Below are 19,455 nucleotides of genomic sequence, written 5' to 3'. Positions count from 1 at the left end.
TAGACTTTACTGACCTAATTATCACTCCAGATGTGTCTGGTGCTGTTAGTTCAGGGCCCCACTTTGAAAAATACTGCAACTCAAGCTCAGTAGTGCCCAACCTACATCCTATTATCAGCTTACTTACTTTGTAAGTGCATTGTAACTTTTTCCATCTGCCCTCTTCTGGCTATGGCTTCATTTCTACTCCAGTATTTTCACTGGCACTGATTTTCACATACACTAACATCTTACCAGGTGCAGTGTAAATACAGACCACCTCAAATTCCTTGTAAAAGTTGGGATACGTATCTCTTTAAATGAGATCCCCTGAGGCTGCAGAGATGGCTTAGTGGTGAAGAGCACTGGCTGTCCTTTTAGGGGACCAGTTCAACTCCTAATACACGCGATAGCTCAGGACTGTCTACAATTCCAGTTTCAGGAGATGTAACACCCTCTTCTGGCTCTTCAGGCAACAGGCACACATGCAATGCATGGGCATAAATACAGCAAAATAACTCATACACATAAAAATAAAAAATATTAATAATAATAATGGTGACTATAATGATGATGAAATTGCATCACTTGGCAGTTTAACATCTGAAATTCATCTAATTGAGAAGGAAAGCAGACCACTCAACACTGTATTTCTACTCAGTTGATTATTCTGATTTTGCAATGAGTAACACCCACTTTTTTCTGTCTATGATCTAGACTGAAGGTTGCCCACTTGGCAACAAAGCCACAGGAAGGCTTTATTAAAATTGAAGCGTGCAACCTATTAAGAAATTGCAAAACTCCATCTGAAAGCACATGCTTAGAAAGGCAAGGCTAGTATCCCCAGCTCCTCGGGAGCGTGCAGTATGTCCTACTTTGTTAGCAGCAGTGGAGGCATTTCTCACATCAGCTCGGACCCCTTTTCTAACCTTACAGTATTAGTCATTTAGAAATTTAACTTTCACCAGCATAATAGATTACTGTAACTAATTTCATTATCTAGAACAAAAGGTGTTTAGTTACTTAGGCTCACGTTAATCTGCCAAGTTATAAGACTGTTTGTGTTTTGCAGAGAACCAGCGAGAGCATGGTGGAAGCAGGTCAACTGCAATCAACCAGTTACACAACCATTTGCCAACAGCAGTAATTTTAACATCCATCGATATGCAGAGGGATCAACCTGCCCATAAAATATAGATGTCCAAACCACAATCGCCACTTACTTATTTTAGTAAGTAAACTAAGGCAGTGACTTCACAGTAAAACGACAGCTCGCAGGGAAGCTGCCAGAGCCCCACCCACCCCTCTCTTCTCCAGGCCACAGCTGTAGATAAGGCGTTTCCATTGTGCTCATGATCCTCACCCACTTCTTAAAAAGTGTGAACACTGACTAGTCCCTGTGTCCGTGGAACACAATACAAAAATTAAGAGAACTGTCCTGTCAAATAACTATAAGCCAGAAATGAACATTTAAGCAGGACTCTACTGCAATTCTGAACTTGAACACGTAGTAGTCCCGTCTAAGCACGCTGTTACAGGTCCTCTTTACACAGTCACACCACAGTTAGGGCCTGGCGGTTACGGTTCACCACCACCACCACCTAAGAGAAATCAAGAAAATCAGCTGATGACTGAGTGCTTACAGCCCACATCAGTGATAACACAAGGAACCTTTTTTTACACATATGCCAAGGAAGCCCGGAGCAACCAGTCATGGATGGTCTTCTGATTGAAGATTATGAGTAAATTCTTGAGAAGTACAAAACTAAACTCATCCTACCAAAGAACATGAGTTTGTACATGTACGATATGCTGTTTTTCTTTTGTTACAAAATAACAAAATGAAAATATGCTAATTGCTTGATTTAAAAAATACAAAAATATTATATGACAATATATACAACTTCCCTTAATATTTATTCTAAATTGGAAGCAGACGCTAATATATTCAAATACACGAAAACAGCACCATCAACAAGGTACAACATGGCCCTCTAGTGTTCAATGAAGAAACTTAAATGATTACATGTTTCACTGCCAAAGTTACTTTCTCAAATTTACTAAATGCACTGCTAAACATCAGTGTCCAACTGCTTAAAAACTAAACATTCCCATCTCTTTTTTGTCTTTCATTATTGTACTTTCTTTTGAATTACTATCCATATGCTGAGTACATAATAAAAGAATTCTAAAATTCTAAAATGGGAAGGCAGAGCAGAAGCAAAAATGCTTCAACACAGTTCCAACCAAAATCCCAGCAGTTATTTTGCAGACATTGACAAACTCTCCAACATTTAAATAGCAAGGCAGATGACTTGAAAGAGCTATCACAATGCTGAAATACAAAATGGAAAGACTGACACTATCCAAGTTAAGGTCTTTTGCTAAAGCCCAGCAATCACAAGGGCAGTGTGAGGAAACAGATCATTGCAACAGGATGGAGGCCTCAGAAACAGACCAATGCAAATACAGCCTTATCAGAGACACAAAGGCAATACAGCGGAGAAGAGTTAGCCTCCTGTACATGGTACCACAACACCTGAAGCTCTACACACAGATTATCGTCAGCATCAACACCATCATGTGTAGACCTTACACCCTTTTCAAAAATTATCTTAAAGTAGATCACAAACATGCAACAAGAGAAAACCCTTGACATTTTGGCTACAGCGTGAAAGGCATCATCTGTGAAAGAAGTAATAGTGCGATGGACATCATTACAATGAAGCAGTGTCTCTGAAAGGCACCATCGACAGCCAAAGAAGACACGCCACAAATACTTGTACAACACACCTGATAAAAACTTATTAAAAAGGCATAAAACTCTAAACATAGCATTGCTAGGAAAACAGTCTAATTTTTTTAAAAAGCAAAAGAGCTGGATACCTCAGCAAAGATGAACTTATGGCAAGATGTATCTGAAAACATGCTCACTACTACACACCACTAGAGGAACACTGCTGAGAAAGCACAATGATGAAATGCAGCACAGCTCAGAAGGGCCCAAGTCCAGAACACGGATGATGCCAAGCACCAGGGAGGGCAGAGCACTCACTGCCAGTGAGATGCAAAACCTACACAGTCAACAGGAGATGCTCTGCAGTTCCTTACAGGAGGAATTATACCACTACAAAACTCCTTGTCTGCAGCTTTGCTCATGATTGCCAAGAGCTGGAACACTAAAACAATCTCCACTAGGTGAGTGAATAAGTAAACAACAGCCCATCCACACAAAGCAATGGCATTCAACAATAAAAAGTACTTGCAGGCCATGAAAATACACCACTAAAGAAACGTAATGAATGCTATTAAAACGGCAAGCTAAAAGGACTATATAGTATATGATTCCAATTATATGGCACTTTCGAAAGGAGATGTGGAGTGGTGACAAGGCTAGTGGTGGCCTGGGGTTGAGGGGATAGAGACTGAATAGGCTAATCTTGAGGGGTTTTAGGACAGTGGAAACTATTTTATACAATCCTACAATGGTAAATACATCATTACACATTTGTTCAACCCCACAGGGTCCATAACAACAGGAGTGAAAGCTGATGCTAATGTGACTTCCAACTTATCATCTCCAAACACGTAGCACTCTGGTGAGGGGCTCACCGTGGGACACAATACATGAGGGTGGAGGTAAGAAGCATATGGGGGCCTCTCACTCAACTTTACTATTAACTTGAAAATAAGAAGTTTATTAGCTTTAAAATAATTAAAAAGAATGGCTAATATGAGAAAGTATCCCCCCCAAGAACCCCCAAATTTTTTTCACAAGTCTGGAGGAGCAGTTGTGGACTCAAGGACAGGTTTCCTTCTGGGGGTAATGCATTTCTTCCTATCAGGTTAAAGGAATGCAGGGGTGGGGTAACTACACAGATGAAATGAAGTAAAAGTAAGTAGGAAGAATTCATGCTAATGGAGCTTAATTTGAGTTGTGGAGAGAGGGGGGTTTTCTTTCTAAGATGCCAACTGTTTACACAGTAACTGTTTAAACAGGTTATCAAATTAAGTCTCTTATAGTAATTCAGGAATCTACAGAGATCTTCAGGTCTGAGCTATGAAAATTATGTATCTATGTGGCCAAAGATTGGCAAATTAGCATTATAAAAATGAAGCTACTAACTATGTAATCACCAGAGTATGTCTGATAGTGATAAATATTATTAGGCAAAGCTGTCAAAAATCAATTTTTACATAAGCCTTAATAAACTTGCCATAGGAACAGAGACTTCGTTGGGGTAACACGGGGGACCTGAAAACAGATGTTAAGGTTTATGGTTATTCCACAGTCTGTGGATCCCAAAGCTGGCAATACTGGCTATTCCTATTTTAAACAGAGTATTACCTGGATTGAAAGGGAGATCTCAGCTCCAGTACCAGCTCTGCTATGTACCTGATGACCAACTGAACTCGTGTTCATATGCCATTGTAGACACGAGGCTGGCAACCAAAGACTGCCCTAATGCTCAGGGAGAACATACACAAAAGGGATCTAGGAGTGCCCCAAACAGAGAAAGGGTGTTCAATAAATGGCTTGTTCTCTTCCTTTGTTCGAGACAGAGTTTTTCTATGTTGCCCAGCATGGTATTGAACACACGGGTTCAAGTGATCCTTGGGAGGAGAATACAAAGTAGCTGGAACTACAGCAATATTACTGATGCCACTCCCATTTCACTGGTGAGGACCAAAACATGGACAGAAGATGGGTTGGGCAACTGCCCCTCAGCAACATCATGCTGACTTAAGGACATAACATTTCAAGAGCAGCTTCTCTAGAAACCCAGAACAGAAAAGGTAAACAGCTTACTGTATTAACAGGTCTAAGTAAATGGGGAGTCAGGAGATAGAAAGGAAAAGCACTGTTGCTTTCCTGTTAAAGCACTAGGCACTTCAAAACTATTTTAAAAGACAGATTTTCAGGGCTGGAGAGATGGTTCAGTGATTAAGAGCACAGCACTGGCTGCTCTTCCAGAGGACCCAAGTTCAATTCCCAGCAACCACATGACAGCTCACAACTGTCTGTAATGCCAGTTCTAGAGGATCTCACACAGACATACATGCAGGCAAAACATCAACACACATTTAAAAGAAAAAAAAATCTCACACTGTCCCCCCTTAAATAAAAGATGACTGTGTTTCATGGTGTGACGGTTAGAAGGAGAATGAGCCCAATAGTTTGTGTATTTGAATGCTTGGTCCCAGTTCGTAAAACCATTTGAGAGAGACTAGGAGGCGTGGCCTTGTTGAGTTTCAAAGGCCACACAAGACCCAGTCTCTTGAGATGTGAGCTTTTAGCTACTCGTCCAGTGCTATGCCCGCCTCCCTGCCTGCCACCACACCCCACCATGGTCACAGACTAACTCTCTGAAACTGTAAGCAAGCTCCCAACTGAATGCTTTCATTTATAAGTTGCCTTGGTTATGGTATCTCTTCATAACAACAGAAAAGTAACACACCAAGAGCCAAAAGCTGCCAGGGCCACACTAAAGAATCTGTTCACGAAACTACATAGTAAAAAAATATTTCAGCTAGAGAAATGACTCAGTGGTTAAAGCACCCATGATTCTCCTAAAGATTGTGACTACTGTTCCTAGAATCCCCACCATGCACTAAGGTCTGTCTAACTAGCTCCAGAGGACCTATCTAATACCTTCTTCTAAGTTCTGGGGCACCCACATGTACACGGAGTACACACAAATATAAATAAAAGCAAACCTTTGCAAAAAATCTCAACAAACAAGAAAATACAGTGCCATGCTAGCCATCTTCCTCCAGCAACGAACTCAGTTCACCTAGCTAGAATTTGCCAGAGTTCCAAATGAGCCTGAGATGTGAGACCCAATCACACTGGACAATAAAACTCTTCCCAATACACTCGGTGCTGACATTTTCTACTCCCACTGTTCTCCCTCCTTTAAGAGCATATGCTAGTTCTTGGGAGGAAAAACCTTTCTCTAACCCTCTATTATACATTATAAAAGGTACACAAAAGCCTGAGTAAAATGGTTGTGGGCAGTTACGTCTATTTTCTTCTGATACTAATAAACGGGTGCTTTGCCAGGCGTGGTGGCGCACGCCTTTAATCCCAGCACTCGGGAGGCAGAGGCGGGCGGATCGCTGTGAGTTCGAGGCCAGCCTAGTCTACAAAGTGAGTCCAGGACAGCCAAGGTTATACAGAGAGACTCTGTCTCGAAAAACCAAAACAAACAAACAAACAAACAAACAAAAAAACAAAAAAACCGGGTGCTTTAACAAGACTGGAACTATATTTAAGAAAATTATTAAGACTATCAAAATAAAATGAAATTCATCCTGAATTCTGTATGTTCATCCTGTATACTATCTTCCTTATCACAAACAAAATAACATTTAAAAGACTGCCCTTGTAATTACACATATAAAAGTGATCTGCCTCAAAAACATCTAGGAATAACTCTACTTGATACTAATACATATTTCGGAATTTTACAGTTTGTACTCAAAGTTTTAACATTTCCTCTTCTGATTTTGCTTTTGACAGGGTCTCATCAAGTATACCAGGCTGGCCTAAAGAGGTTTCTGCCTCTGCTTCCCAAATGTAAGGTACAACCTCCTGTTTATAGAAAAAACTCTTAATTAAAATAATCATTTCATTATTTTCAGTAAATAATATATAGACTGAAAATAATCTGATAAACACAGAGATTTAAAACATATTTAGAGCAATTATAGTTTCAAGCAATGTTAAAATATATTAAAAACTGTATTAATAGAAATTAACTTAGAATTTATCACTAGTTGACATTTACTTTGTCAATCAAATGGAAGGCTTACAGGGCATTTAAAAAGAAACTTTATAGTTCAAGACTGGAAAAAGGACAAATTCACTGACAAATTCTACTACAAGTAACAGCATATGCCTTGTTCACTGGCAACATCTATAACACTTAGAAATTAGGGCTTATTTTCTTTTTACTGAAGCCCAGTTTAAGTTCAACTAACTGCATACATTTCACTAAGTATTAACCTATTATCTATTTATTTCTCCATAACTTTTGTCTGTTAGCAGTGATATAATGACTGAACCTAAAGATCACAAAAAAGATGTGCATGCTGTCGAGCATCAGCTGCAATGTAAGGGACACTCAGGGACCAAACCAAGTCACCTGTTTACACACTAGCCTCATTCTCAGGCATTAGGTTACTCTCTTTATATATTTGATTTTACTTAATCCTTAGAAAACCATAGAAGTCTGATAAGGTTATACATATATAGTCACATAGTAACCCAAGCTCGGGCACAAAGGGCTACCACTCCCTGGCTTAAGGAACCCATCTCATCCTTTGTGGCCTGCCTGCCCCTTTCTCTGTTTCATCATTTTCCCCACATTCTGAATCAACATAGGTCAGACCTCACCATGTTTCCATTTCTTCACAAGGACACAATGTTATGTCAGACATCTGCTCTCTGAACACGCCTGCCTATACCTAACAGAACTTGGGAGTTTAGAGTTAGACAAAACTAGGCCACAGGCTTTCATTCTCCACAGTGTAACTTAACTTAGCTGCCCTTTAAGTTTCAGCTGTTGGCCATGTTATTACAACAAGTTTTCTGGCAGTTCCAGCGCTACCAGAGCCACCACACACCTGTTACCTTATACCTTGATCCTGGTCCTGGCCGCCTTCAAATTTGTGGTCTAATGACCTTCTCTCTCGTCCACAGAACTACAGGCCTGTGTGACTAGACCCCACTTGTCCTCTAGTGTTTAGAGCCTAAGGACTCAGCATCTACTCTGCATGTGCATCCATGTGTGCACATAGTTCTCCCTGGAGGCAAATGGATAACAAGCATCACTAGAAAGAGCTAATAACCAAGACAGCCAAGGCAATTTTAGATAAGGAATGGGATTCCTTCAGCAATCACTTTCCTAACACGCTTGTTTCCATGAGAAGATCAGGAGGATAAAGACCTGACCTCTGGTCATCCCATTTGCTTTTCATGTTAGTGAAAAGTGAGCTAATAAAAATAAAACAGTGACAAAAGTTAATAATCTGTATTTTAAATTTTTACCTGCTAAAGTTTCAATATGAGCTGAGAATCTCTTAAGGGGGAAATAAGATACAGTAGGCTGTTGACACAGTTAAACCTGCAGAGACAGACACTCATCACAGGCAAGGCGAGCTGACTCTAGAACGTGAGACAGACTAGTCACACTGAGACAAAGAGCTAGCACAGGATGGATTCTAGAGCCTCCAATTCTTTTTTCATAGTCATTTCTTACAGCTTCAGCCTTTCAACCTCCTATCTTCAATAACGCCTTGTTAAACACAAGAGAAGAGGTAAACCGAGCTCTAAGAGCAGCTTAGATTGTTTCATGACACTAGGAAACACTGCTGTACTGTTTTACATCCTGCCCTAGGGGGCAGCATAACACAGAAAGAGAAAGTTCTTAGAAACTGGGCAGATCAAGAATAAAACCTTTTGTTACTTAGAACATGCACAGGGCCTACAAAGGTCTGAGCCAGATGGGGTCCTCATCCCTAACCCAGAAGCCATCTGCAATTGATAACCACTTGCAAGTGAAAAATAATAGTTTCTTCAACAGAGTCTCACTGGGGGAACAAATTGCTCTTAATGGTTGGTCCCATGGCCAGCAGTAGATAACCAACACAAACTCAATGGCATCTTTAGAGGTTCTTTGTCTCACAACGTCTTATCAGAACATTTTTTTTTTCCTTTTTACCTTACAGGTCACATACATACATACATACATACATACATACATACATACATACATACATACATACATATCTTCCAGTTCTGTGTGTTTATGGGACTCCTGAATGTGTGCAGGTGTATCTCTGCATCTATATGTTTTTCTTGTGTTTTGTTATCTTCTGTTTGTCTGTCTGCTCTGTCCTATGTGGCTCATTTGTTTTTGTTTTATCATATTTTATTTTACTGTTTTTCTTTAGATGTCAGAAAGGATTTGTGGAAGGTGAGGGGGATCTTGGAGAAGCTGAGGGAGGGGAAGCATAATGAGGATATATTGTACAAAAAAAAATTCTATTCTCAATTAAAAAGGGGGGGAGAGAAGATGTAAACATGAAAAAAGAAGTATAGTGTGGAGTGAAACATCTGGCTCTCTATGACCTCAATTTACTTATCTGTCTTGGGAATATGTAAATGATTTGTATTTAATAAACAGCAATTCTTGACCTTTAATATGAGAATAGCTGGGATTTCCAATCTGTTTAACTAGTATCTACTCTAATCTATACTGTTTACTGTACGTTCCCATAAGAACAAAACTTAATGGAATTGTAGATTGTAGTAGTATCTGTGGCTCCAAGAGGAGACTCAGCTTTTTGGTAAAGAACAGAGTGTCCCTACAACTAAGAGTTGATCCAAATTGTTCTGTCAATCACCTGGACAGAAAATACCTCAAAAAGCTGTCAGTTTCAGAAATTTTAAGAAATAGTGTGGAAGTCTACTTTAACACAAAGGCTGGCCATTGTTCACTCCCATCATTTAAGGGCACCCACTTCACAGATCAAAAGTCCTGTCTACCTACACTTAAAAAGAGGGCACCCTCCAGTGACCAGGGAGCAAACTATCCTCTGAGTTCTGGTAGTTCCACTGTATTCTGGAGAATACACCAGTGCAACAGAGAGCCCAGCGTTTTTACTCATTAATGTAGAAATAATGCGGGAACGCAGGTAAGTCTAGCTCTCTCCCTAGGAGACTTGCACGCCGCTATTTGAAAAGCACACTCAGGGAGACTTGCACGCCGCTATTTGAAAAGCACACTCAGGGAGACTTGCAGAAGGGGGTGGTGGTTTCTCTCGAAGACAGAGTCTTGCTGTACAGCCCATCCCAGACTCACAGTCACTAGACAACCCAGGCTGGCCTAAAGTCTGCAGTCATCCTCCTGCCTCAAGTGTTGAGATTACTGATGTGTGTGCCACCACACATGATTCTAAGGGACAGTATTCATCTCATGCTCCTACTTTTTTCAAAGGTCAAACTTTTAGGATTTGAATGAAACTACAGCCCAGGATACCATACAGGTTTTTTTTTTTCTTTTTTATAATATCCAAGGATGTAAAGGTCTCCAAAATAAAGTACTAAAACAGTACAAGTTTCTCCTTATTTCCCTTATTAAATTAAAAGACTTAAGATATGTGAAGTCTTCTTAATACAGCCACAGGTAACTTTAAAAACATCTTTACAGTATTTGAGATAATGCCTTGCTGTCTTGAACTCAACTTCTTCCTGTCCTGCCCTCCAGAGTGCTGGAGGGTTTTCTAAATGTAAAGAAAGAGCAAAACATTTACTGTCAGTCCAGACCAAATCATCCATCTTGAGACAGAGACGGTTAAATGGAAGAAATCCCATTACCTGATGCCATTTCCTTCCTAGGTCATGCTAACAACAGCAAGAACAAATAAATAATGTGACTGGGCTATACAGATTAAAGACACATGTTCTCTGAATTTATTTTATAACCTAAAACACAAACTCAATTTTAAGCCAAATGTATCAAACACTTTGTTCCAAGACAAACTATTGAAAAGAAATACTCTTAAATATTCAGGTGTTTATCTGAATACCGAAACAGAACTGCCAGCAACGACTTCCAATAACTTATGTACTAGAGTAACTCTGGCAAAAACATAGTTATTTTGCAAATAACAAGATTCTTCATAACTTGATTTACACACATCATGTTTCACACCGACCGTGCACACTCAGACAAACTACTTCGGCAGCAAATGTAAAGCTGGTGGTTTTTTTCTTGTAAACAAGATTGGCTTCCCCCACTCATTTGCAGTCAGGTTGCCCTCTTAACAGTATTTCTATTTATAGCACCGATGCTTTTATCAAACTCAACTTTACTTAATAACGTTGCTATTCATGTGACGATTAGCTGGCAGTGCTGCAGACTCTAAGAACACTTTCTTAAACCTGGCAGAGTGCCGCCGCGTGTCAGATGAAATCTGGCGATACTCACCTTTGTTGTCTTTGTGTAGAATGGGGACGACAGCTGGTGGCCGGGCAGGTCCGCCACACCACTACAGTTTGTGACATTGCTATTGTGTGTGTGTTCATCTTCTCTGCTACTGTCATCAGACTGATCAAAATCATCACTCTCCTGGTCCATCTCCTCCTCCTCTTCCTCCTCCTCCTCTTCCTCCTCCTGCTCCCCAGCATGTTCTTCATCTTCCTCTTGCTCTTCCTGGTTTCCTGAAGAGTCCTCATCTACTGAAATAAAGCGGTTATTGTTTTCTTCCACTGGTCCTTGCTGGGAATCATTCTGGTCTCTAGGCCTAGGGTCTGCCCCCACAAGTTCACCGTTCCTCGAAGTGTGTTCCTCCTCTTGATGTCTCAGTTGCTGCTGTTGTTCCTCCTCAACCACGCGATTCATCTGTTCCTCATCTACCTGGCTTGAGGAAGCGTTCCCTCTCAGAGAGCCTCCAGTTCGTCGTCTTTTGCTGCCCACAGAGAGCAGTTCCTGATTCATTTCCAAAAGCCAGCTTGCTACTTCTTGAACCTTGGCTAGACTATCAGAAGATGCAAAGGTTTTCACATTCTGTAGGAGGAAATGGGGGATAAACAAGGTTTGTACAATCTGTGTTGTTGTCTACTTTTGTGTCCTATGTCTATAGTATAAGTATAATTAATAATTGTGGAAAGCAGTCATACACTCTTTATAATAAATAAGTCTTAAATAACTTATAAAACCTTTAAAGACTTATACTAAAGACCTTTAACAGCTGGACAGGCATATACAGACATATGCAGTTTTTCATAAACCTCTAAAAGCGTGATAGTTTAGTTGCTTTGATCAATATGATATAACTCAGTCAATAAAACAATTTTAAATTTTAAATCATTAATTCAGAAACTATGTCCTATATAAAGCATCCACTAAGTATTAAACATATTCAAACAAACAAACAAAAAAAACCAAATCAAAACCACTTATAAAGTATACAGCCTGGCTCAGGAAACATTGAAGTAAATCCCCTTCAAAAAGCTTTATTATTCTGGCAATTTCCCAGGTTTCTGTGGTCACAAAGCCTTGCCTTCAGGTAAGAAGCACAATCACTGTGATTTTTATAATCCACAATGAATATAAATCAGAGCTGTATGAATGTACACTAAATAATTTAAATCCAGCTTCAGCCATCATATAAGGCTTGTGCCCACCATCTCCAGTTGGACTGCTCTACTGCGTCCCAGCTGTATGAAGTGTCCCCCAGTCACCCTCGATTCACTACACTGAAACCCAAACTTCTACCCCTTCATACTGAGGCCCCCAAATTACTCTTAGATCTTCTTACTCTTTTCTCTGCTCACTGAGAAAATATGTATCCACATCCCAAGCAGTTTTAGACAACGGAAACACGACCAACTCTGAATCGTCTTCTCCCTCAGCTTAGACAAAAGCTCCACTAAGTGGAGTCAAGCAAGTCAGGTGTATATGTGGGAGGCAGCACGACAGTGCAAAACTGGGGGGCTGCTCTACGCAGCGCACAAAGAGCTTGAATGGGAAATGGGAAGAGGACAGAGCAGTAAGCAGCATCATAGCCTGACTCAGAGAAGGATGAAGGGGGATCCACATAGTGAGGTCAAAGGCAGAACACAGTAAGGGCACATATGGGGGGAAGGGGATGTTAAATGTGTGCAGGATTAAAAAGGTCTCTATATTGGGAAAGAGTGTCACAGTGTGAATGGAGTAAGAAGGATGTGGTGACCAAAGTGTGCCCAGCCAAGATATACTTTCAACCTAACTAAAGTAAGGAACAAAGCCTCCAACTATGTGAGTCCAAGGCAACATCCACACCTGCCCAAGCATCTGCTGGGCATGATGAGAATATCAGAAAAAGAACTCCTCCAATCAACTACCCGGAAGGAGGTGAGAGACCCTTGCACATTAAATCTGTCCTTGACATTTATTTCAGAGAACACATACTAACATAGAAGATAGCTATCTACGGGGATTAGAGTCAAAACTCTTGTAATAACATTATTTGGTTCTAAAAGGTGCTAGAAAATCATTAACTTCATTCAAATGAGGGTAATTTTGTTCAAGAACATTCTAAATATTATCAACCAAAGAAATCCAATGGGTTAGCAAAGGAAAATCTCTTGGGAAGGCGTCATCTAGAAGGAGTCCTTTTAAGACAACCATAACCAGATTTTGTTGAGTAGTTAAAGATGAAGGTACAGAAGCTAGCCTACAGCGTTCTTTGTACAGCATAAAGAACATGGCGGCTGCTTTTATTCCAGCAGTCAAGACTCGTGGGTATAAAGGGAATGTAAGCTTTTGAGAAGCATGTGTTCTGAGACGTCATGAATGACACCACCGCCACTAGGACAGGGAAACAGCAAGTCTGGAGTCTCACAAGGCATCACCTGGAAAGGCTTCGGTCAGTGTAACTGGAAGAGCCTATTCAGAATTGACTGACTGTAGCCTGTCTTAACGAGGAAAAAATGATGATGGGCTGTAGTCTTGAGATAAACTCATGATATTTTTGACTAATTTCCTTGCATATTTTCAACATCTGTAAAGGATATCCTGCTATCTATATAGGAAGATAAGCATTATGCCAAGTTTTTAACTTGCACACAGGAGCCTTCTTTTCTTTTTTTTTTTTTTGTTTTGTTTTTTTGTTTTTGTTTTTGTTTGTTGGTTGGTTTGTTGCTTGGTTTTGGTTTTGGTTTTGGTTTTGGTTTTAGAGACACGATTCCTCTTGCAGTTCTGGCTGTCCTGAACTTGCTTTGTAGACCAGGCTGGCCTCAAACTCACAGAGATCCTCCTGCCTCTGCCTCCCAAGTGCTAGGATTAAAGGCATGCACCACCATGCCTGGCTACAGGAGCATTTCTAACTCAGCTTCGATGACAGACAAGCTCGCCCCCCAACCCTTGTCATATGAGGGGGAGATCTCCTGACTAACCCATTTGGCATGGGACCCAGATTATTTGTGCAGCAGGAAAAAAAGAACAAGTGAAATAGTTTCTATTTTTAAAGCTCAAAAGCACCAGAGAGCTCAGGATAGAAGACCTGTCCAACTGCTAAACTGGAGCAGGCACAGCTGACAGCACTAAGTAAGAAAATGTTTCCTCAGACTCATGCCATTACGTCTAGGCTGTGTAGCTGCTCCTAGTCCCTGGGTTACTGACCTAAGTAACTTTACTATTCAACTCTATAAATAACTGTCATGGTACAAATAAAATTAAGTAATCAACTGATGGCCTTTATTTAAATTAAGTCATCTAGCCTAGATCCTGAAAAAGTATGCCCCATTTTGGCTCAAACTAGTTACACGTATTTTATTAAAGTTCTTATGAGTTTGCAAATTTTATGAAAAGATAGGGATTGATTTCAAAGACCAAAAACTGAATAATTACCAGGGAGTTATATTTTTCCCCAGAGAAAGGATGGCTTAAATGCCATTTTTTACTCTTATTAAGATTAGGGTAAGAGGCCGGGTGGTGGTGGTACACACCTTTAATCCCAGCACTTGGGAGGCAGAGGCAGGCAGATTGCTGTGAGTTCGAGGCCAGCCTGTCTACACAGTGAGTCCAGGACAGTCAAGGCTACACAGAAAAACCCCATCTCGAAAACAAACAAACAAAGAAAAATTAGGGTAAGAATTATTCTGGTATATACCATCTGGATCTATTTCGTAGAAATCTAAGGGAAGATCTGATGATGTAATAAAGATAACATAGAAAAAAATGGAGTCTCCACCTCTTGCTCTAATAACTTAAGAGCTGATATTCTGTGGAGAGAGGGCACCACAGAAAAATGGCTACTAAGGAGCACCCGAAACACACATCAGAGACAGACCATCTTTCCAAAAGAGCACTGGTGACTGACAGTGAGCTGTTTTATCTACAACTCAGGGCCAAGCTAAGTTACCAAGCTGTGGAAGCCATTTTCATGCAGGTGTTCTTTTTGTTATTACTCCAAGTCTCTATACGATATGCCTGTGGGCATGTGCATGCTACAAAGGCTATATGGAGGTCAGAGGGCAGCTATGTAGGGTAAGTTCCCTCCTTCTACCTTTCTGTGGGTTCTGAGGATCAAACTCCAACCATCAGACTTGCAAGGCAAGTCTTACCTGAAGAGGTAAGCTGGCTCCCGGTGTTCCAGAGACGTGAATGCTCTTACTCCCATGTAAACAGACTGACAAGGACTCAAAGTGCATGATCATGGTCCTACCTAATACCTAAGCAATGAGGTAATGTTAACATCATTTCTCTGGTATTTCTGCTACTGATACATGCATCAGGCAAGAGTTACTGTACAAGTATCAGCAGCATCACGTGTGTTAAGGGAATGAAAGTAAAATATGAGATCAAAGAACTTCTCCAGAAACATAACAAATGCAACACCAACTCTTACATTGATATGTTAGGAGTCACATTAACTGGACAACTGGTTAACTGAAAGGAAGTCTCAATAATTCTGTATTGATGCCTACATCTTTACTTTCATAGCTATACTGTCATTATGCATAAAAAATGTCCTGTTTATATAAAAATGAATACTAAGTGAGCAGGCATAACTCTGCTGGAAAAGTACTTGCCAGTCAAGCATGAGGAAACTGAGTCTGGTGCTCAGGCCGCATGTAAAAAGCTGGGTGTGGTGACATGCGCTTGTAATGACGGTGCTGGTGAGGCAGAGACAGGCTCGTCCCCAACGCTCTGGACAGCCTGGCCTACATAGAAACTTGGAGTCTCAGTAAGAGACACACACACACACACACACACACACACACGGGGGGGGGGGGGGGGGAGGGTAAGCGAGTGGAAAAGGACAAAAGGAGAGGGGTGAGAGGGAAAGAAAGAACAAAGGGCATACTTAAGGTTTGGATGAGAGAGTGCATCATGCTGGTAAGTCATTACCAAATGGTCAGGGCAAAATAAGTCCTTAGTGCTTGTGGTGGTTTGAGTGAGAATGGTCCTATGGGCTCCTATTCTTGAACTGTTGAGGAAAGATTAGGAGGTGTGGCTTCATTCGGAAGAGGGCCCCACAGCATTCCCAGATCTCCCTCTCCTTCCCCTCCCTTTCTACCTCCTGTTTGTGGATCCCATGGAAGCTCACAGCTCTAGTGTCATGCCTGCCTGCCACTGTGTTCCCTGCCATGATGATCACAGGCTCTAACAGTCTGGAATTAGATATCTCCTCCATATGCTGCCTTGGTCACGTTGTCTTAACACGGCAATAAACAGTAACTAGTTAAAACATGATTCTAGTCCCAATCGTTTTTCACAAACTACCTTCGCTGTGTCCCCAACACCTTTATATCTTCAGCTCTCACATCATAACTAACTCCAGCTAAGCCTACCACAGATATCTCCCCAGCCACTCTAAGATCTCTAGCCTTGCTTAATAAAGCACACAGGTCATTTACTGAACTTTAAATAGCATCACTAGTCATTTCTACTATGTGTCTCTTTCACTCTTTTTCCACCTTCTGAGTCACTGCAAGACCTTGAAATGTCAATACCTTGTTGGCAGATTATAAATATTTACATGCTTAACTTTTCCCCATAAATAAAAGCCAGGACAGATGAATTCCTGGGGCTTGCAGGCCAGCTAGCTAGCCAAATCTACTCAACAAGTTTGCAGAGGGAGGGGGCAGGGACAAGATTACTTGGGATTTCTGGCCACTAGGCTAGCTCCAAATTGGGTGAGAGAGAATGTGTGAAGGGAATTCAGGGTGAGGGGTTGGTAGGACAAGACACCGAAAGGCCTCCCTCCGTCTCTGGGCATGGATAGGGATGTATATGCATGTGTATTCAGACACAAAGTACAAAAAGAGATATTGAAAAATTCTACTGACACATCTTTCCCAGGTTATTTACAATGATATAAAACAGTACAGAAGTCTACTAAGTGTGATAGAGACTGACTGAAATGGGGCATAACAGAATTTAAGGGGGAGGTTGGAAAGATGAGTCATTGGGGTTAGCAGCACTTGCTGCTCTTCCAGAGGACTAGAGTTCAGTTCCCAGTACCTACACTGGACAATTCACAACTGCCTGTAACTCCGGCTCCAGATGACCCAATACCCTCTTCTCCTCAGACACTGTACCAAGTACATAATTCCACATACAAATACACACATACATATAAATATATATACTTAAAAAAAGAATGTTCTGCAATAAGAGTCTATATTTTAACTGATGTGCTAGGTATATAAGTAAACATGCTGTTTAGAACTTAGTTGTGTTGCCAATAAAGTTAGAGTACCTCAATTTAAATGAGTGTGAGAGGATGTGCACGCATGTGTGTATGAAACTGAAGACAATACAATTTTCTCTATCTGCTTTGACTCTCCTACTATGAGTCTTCCTGAATGCTCAGGAAGGTTTGGCCTTGGATTCCATGCCCTCATTAGTAAGGATCTTCCTACCATAACACCAGAAAAAAATCTCATTAGGGAACAAGGACAAAGACCCAGATTTTTCTAATTCAATAGGCAAAGTGACCAATTTCACCAAATGCATAGCTCCTAGAATGCAGGAGTCAGCCACGACCAGTGCTGCCTAGGAGTCAGCCCACAGTGCTCCACCAGTGCTGCCTGGGAGTCAGCCCACAGTGCTCCACCAGTGTTCCCTAACAGGTAAATTTTGACAGATAATATGAGAGGGTCATATAAGCAACTGCCCTAGGTGAAACTTAGTGACCATAGGACCAGTGAGACCCAGACCTGCTCAGGATCAGAAACAACTCCATTTCTTTAAAAAAAAAAAAAAAGCCAGGAGTGGTAGGAAAGCTGGGTGTGGTGGGCACGACTTTATGCCCAGCACTAGGAAGCAGAGGCAAGCAGATCACTCTGAGTTCAAGGACAGCCTGCTCTACAGAGCAAGTCCAGGACAGCCAAAGCTAAACAGAGAAACTCTGTCTTGGGAGTGTGGGGGTGGGGCAAAAGAAAGAAGGGAAGGAGGGAGGGAGGGGGAAAAGTAACCATTATGAATTCAAACCTATTTAGATTTTCTCTCCATTCTGCCTCAATATCATTTTGCAAGAACGTTTTTGAACTTCAAAATAAATCTATCACTACAGTATGGAAAACTGGGTATTTGCAGAGAACCGGTGAGGAGTTTCCTTAATTGGGGTTCCCAACTTAGCTACCATTTTACTGTGGTGACTATTGGTTGTGAAACATAAGGGGGAACTGTCTTGCTACAATTTGCTGTTTAAAACTGCGACCCACATCCTCTGACAGCGCCCATCTTCTTGCATCACTCCCGAGAGTCCTCATTTGTTAAGCACGCAGTTACAACCTGGCTAACTGCATGCTGCCCTTACTTTACCCACTTTCCATTCTTAAAACTCCTGTCTGGAATCCTCTCCTTACTCTCTCCCCGGGCTGGCTTTGTATATTAACTTGACGCAAGCTAGAGTCATCAGCAAGGAAGGAGCCTCAGCTGAGGAAACACCTCCCTGAGATCCAGCTGTGAGGCATTTTCTCAGTGAGTGAGTGATGCCATCCCTGAGCCAGCATAGACAGCCCAGGCTTCTCTAAGAAAGCAGGCTAAACAGCCATGGGAAACAAGCCCGTAAACAGCGCCTCCATGGCCTCTGCGTCAGCTCCTGCCTCCAGGCTCCAGCCCTGCCTGAGGTCCTGACCTGACTTCCTCCAATGATGGACTGTGATCTGGAAGTGTAAGCCAAATAAATGCTGCCCCCCGCCATCCCCGCCAAAAAAAAAAAATCTTGCTTTTTGGTCATCGTGTTTCATCAAAGCAATAGAAACCCTAGCTAACACAGTTTCTGAGGCAAAAAGACGATCTATTTAGAGGAGCATGCTGTCATATACAGGGTCTCAGAAACAATCATTTTATCCGCCCTTCAGATTCCTGGCAAGAAGGCACTAGGGAAGACACTGCCTAGTTACCCTGCACACGGTTTTCATACAACATATATTAAGAGAGATGTAAATGTTATGGGCCAGCACTGGGGGTAGAATATGGGCCAAAGGCCTATTTGCATCTAAAATAAACAGTTTAGTAGCTACCAACAGCGACTTAAAATTAGGAAGAAAATAGTTTTTTTCATTAATTGGACCTTCTCTCAGCACAGTGAACATGGAAGATTTGGAAAGGCAATATAACTATGGTAGCAATCAGGTGATCTGTACTTCACTCTGGTCTGGTTCCTCCTATCTGTCAACACTGTAGTGGCCAAACCAGCATCACTGTAAAAATCCTCCAAATCAGAGCCATTTAGAACATCAGCTATAACTCCAACATATACTATGAAGCCTTTACATTGTTCTTTCTCTAACAGAGACTATGAGCTATTATTTTCTGGATGGGAAGAAATACCGTGGCTCTCTTACAAAGATCTCCATTTGTGCAGAAATAAAGCAACACTGTCTTAATAATGAATCATTAAAATAGATCTTGTTTGTAATAATCTGTATTTTTCACACAAGAAATTTTTCAGATTTTTCAGGTTACA

At 41.1% G+C, this 19,455-nt stretch overlaps 1 protein-coding gene across 6 annotated transcripts in view; it reads right to left on the bottom strand.

Annotated features, from left to right (window-relative positions):
- The window catches only part of FBXW7 (F-box and WD repeat domain containing 7), a 167,466-nt gene that overhangs the window by 61,488 nt on the left and 86,523 nt on the right, over positions 1–19,455 (bottom strand). For 5 of the 6 annotated variants that reach the window (XM_084768919.1, XM_084768918.1, XM_084768920.1 and 2 more), the window contains one exon: positions 10,977–11,555. In XM_084768919.1, coding sequence (XP_084625045.1) covers positions 10,977–11,486 — 510 coding nt within the window. In that variant the 5' untranslated portion in view covers positions 11,487–11,555. The remainder of the gene's footprint in view (positions 1–10,976; positions 11,556–19,455) is intronic. The other variant, XM_084768916.1, reaches the window with a different exon arrangement.

Source organism: Acomys minous, assembly GCF_964271855.1.
Source record: "Acomys minous genome assembly, chromosome: 19".
Taxonomy (NCBI): Eukaryota; Metazoa; Chordata; class Mammalia; order Rodentia; family Muridae; genus Acomys; species Acomys minous.
The sequence above is the reverse complement of the archived record's forward strand: the minus strand, read 5'-3'. Positions and strand labels throughout refer to the sequence as shown.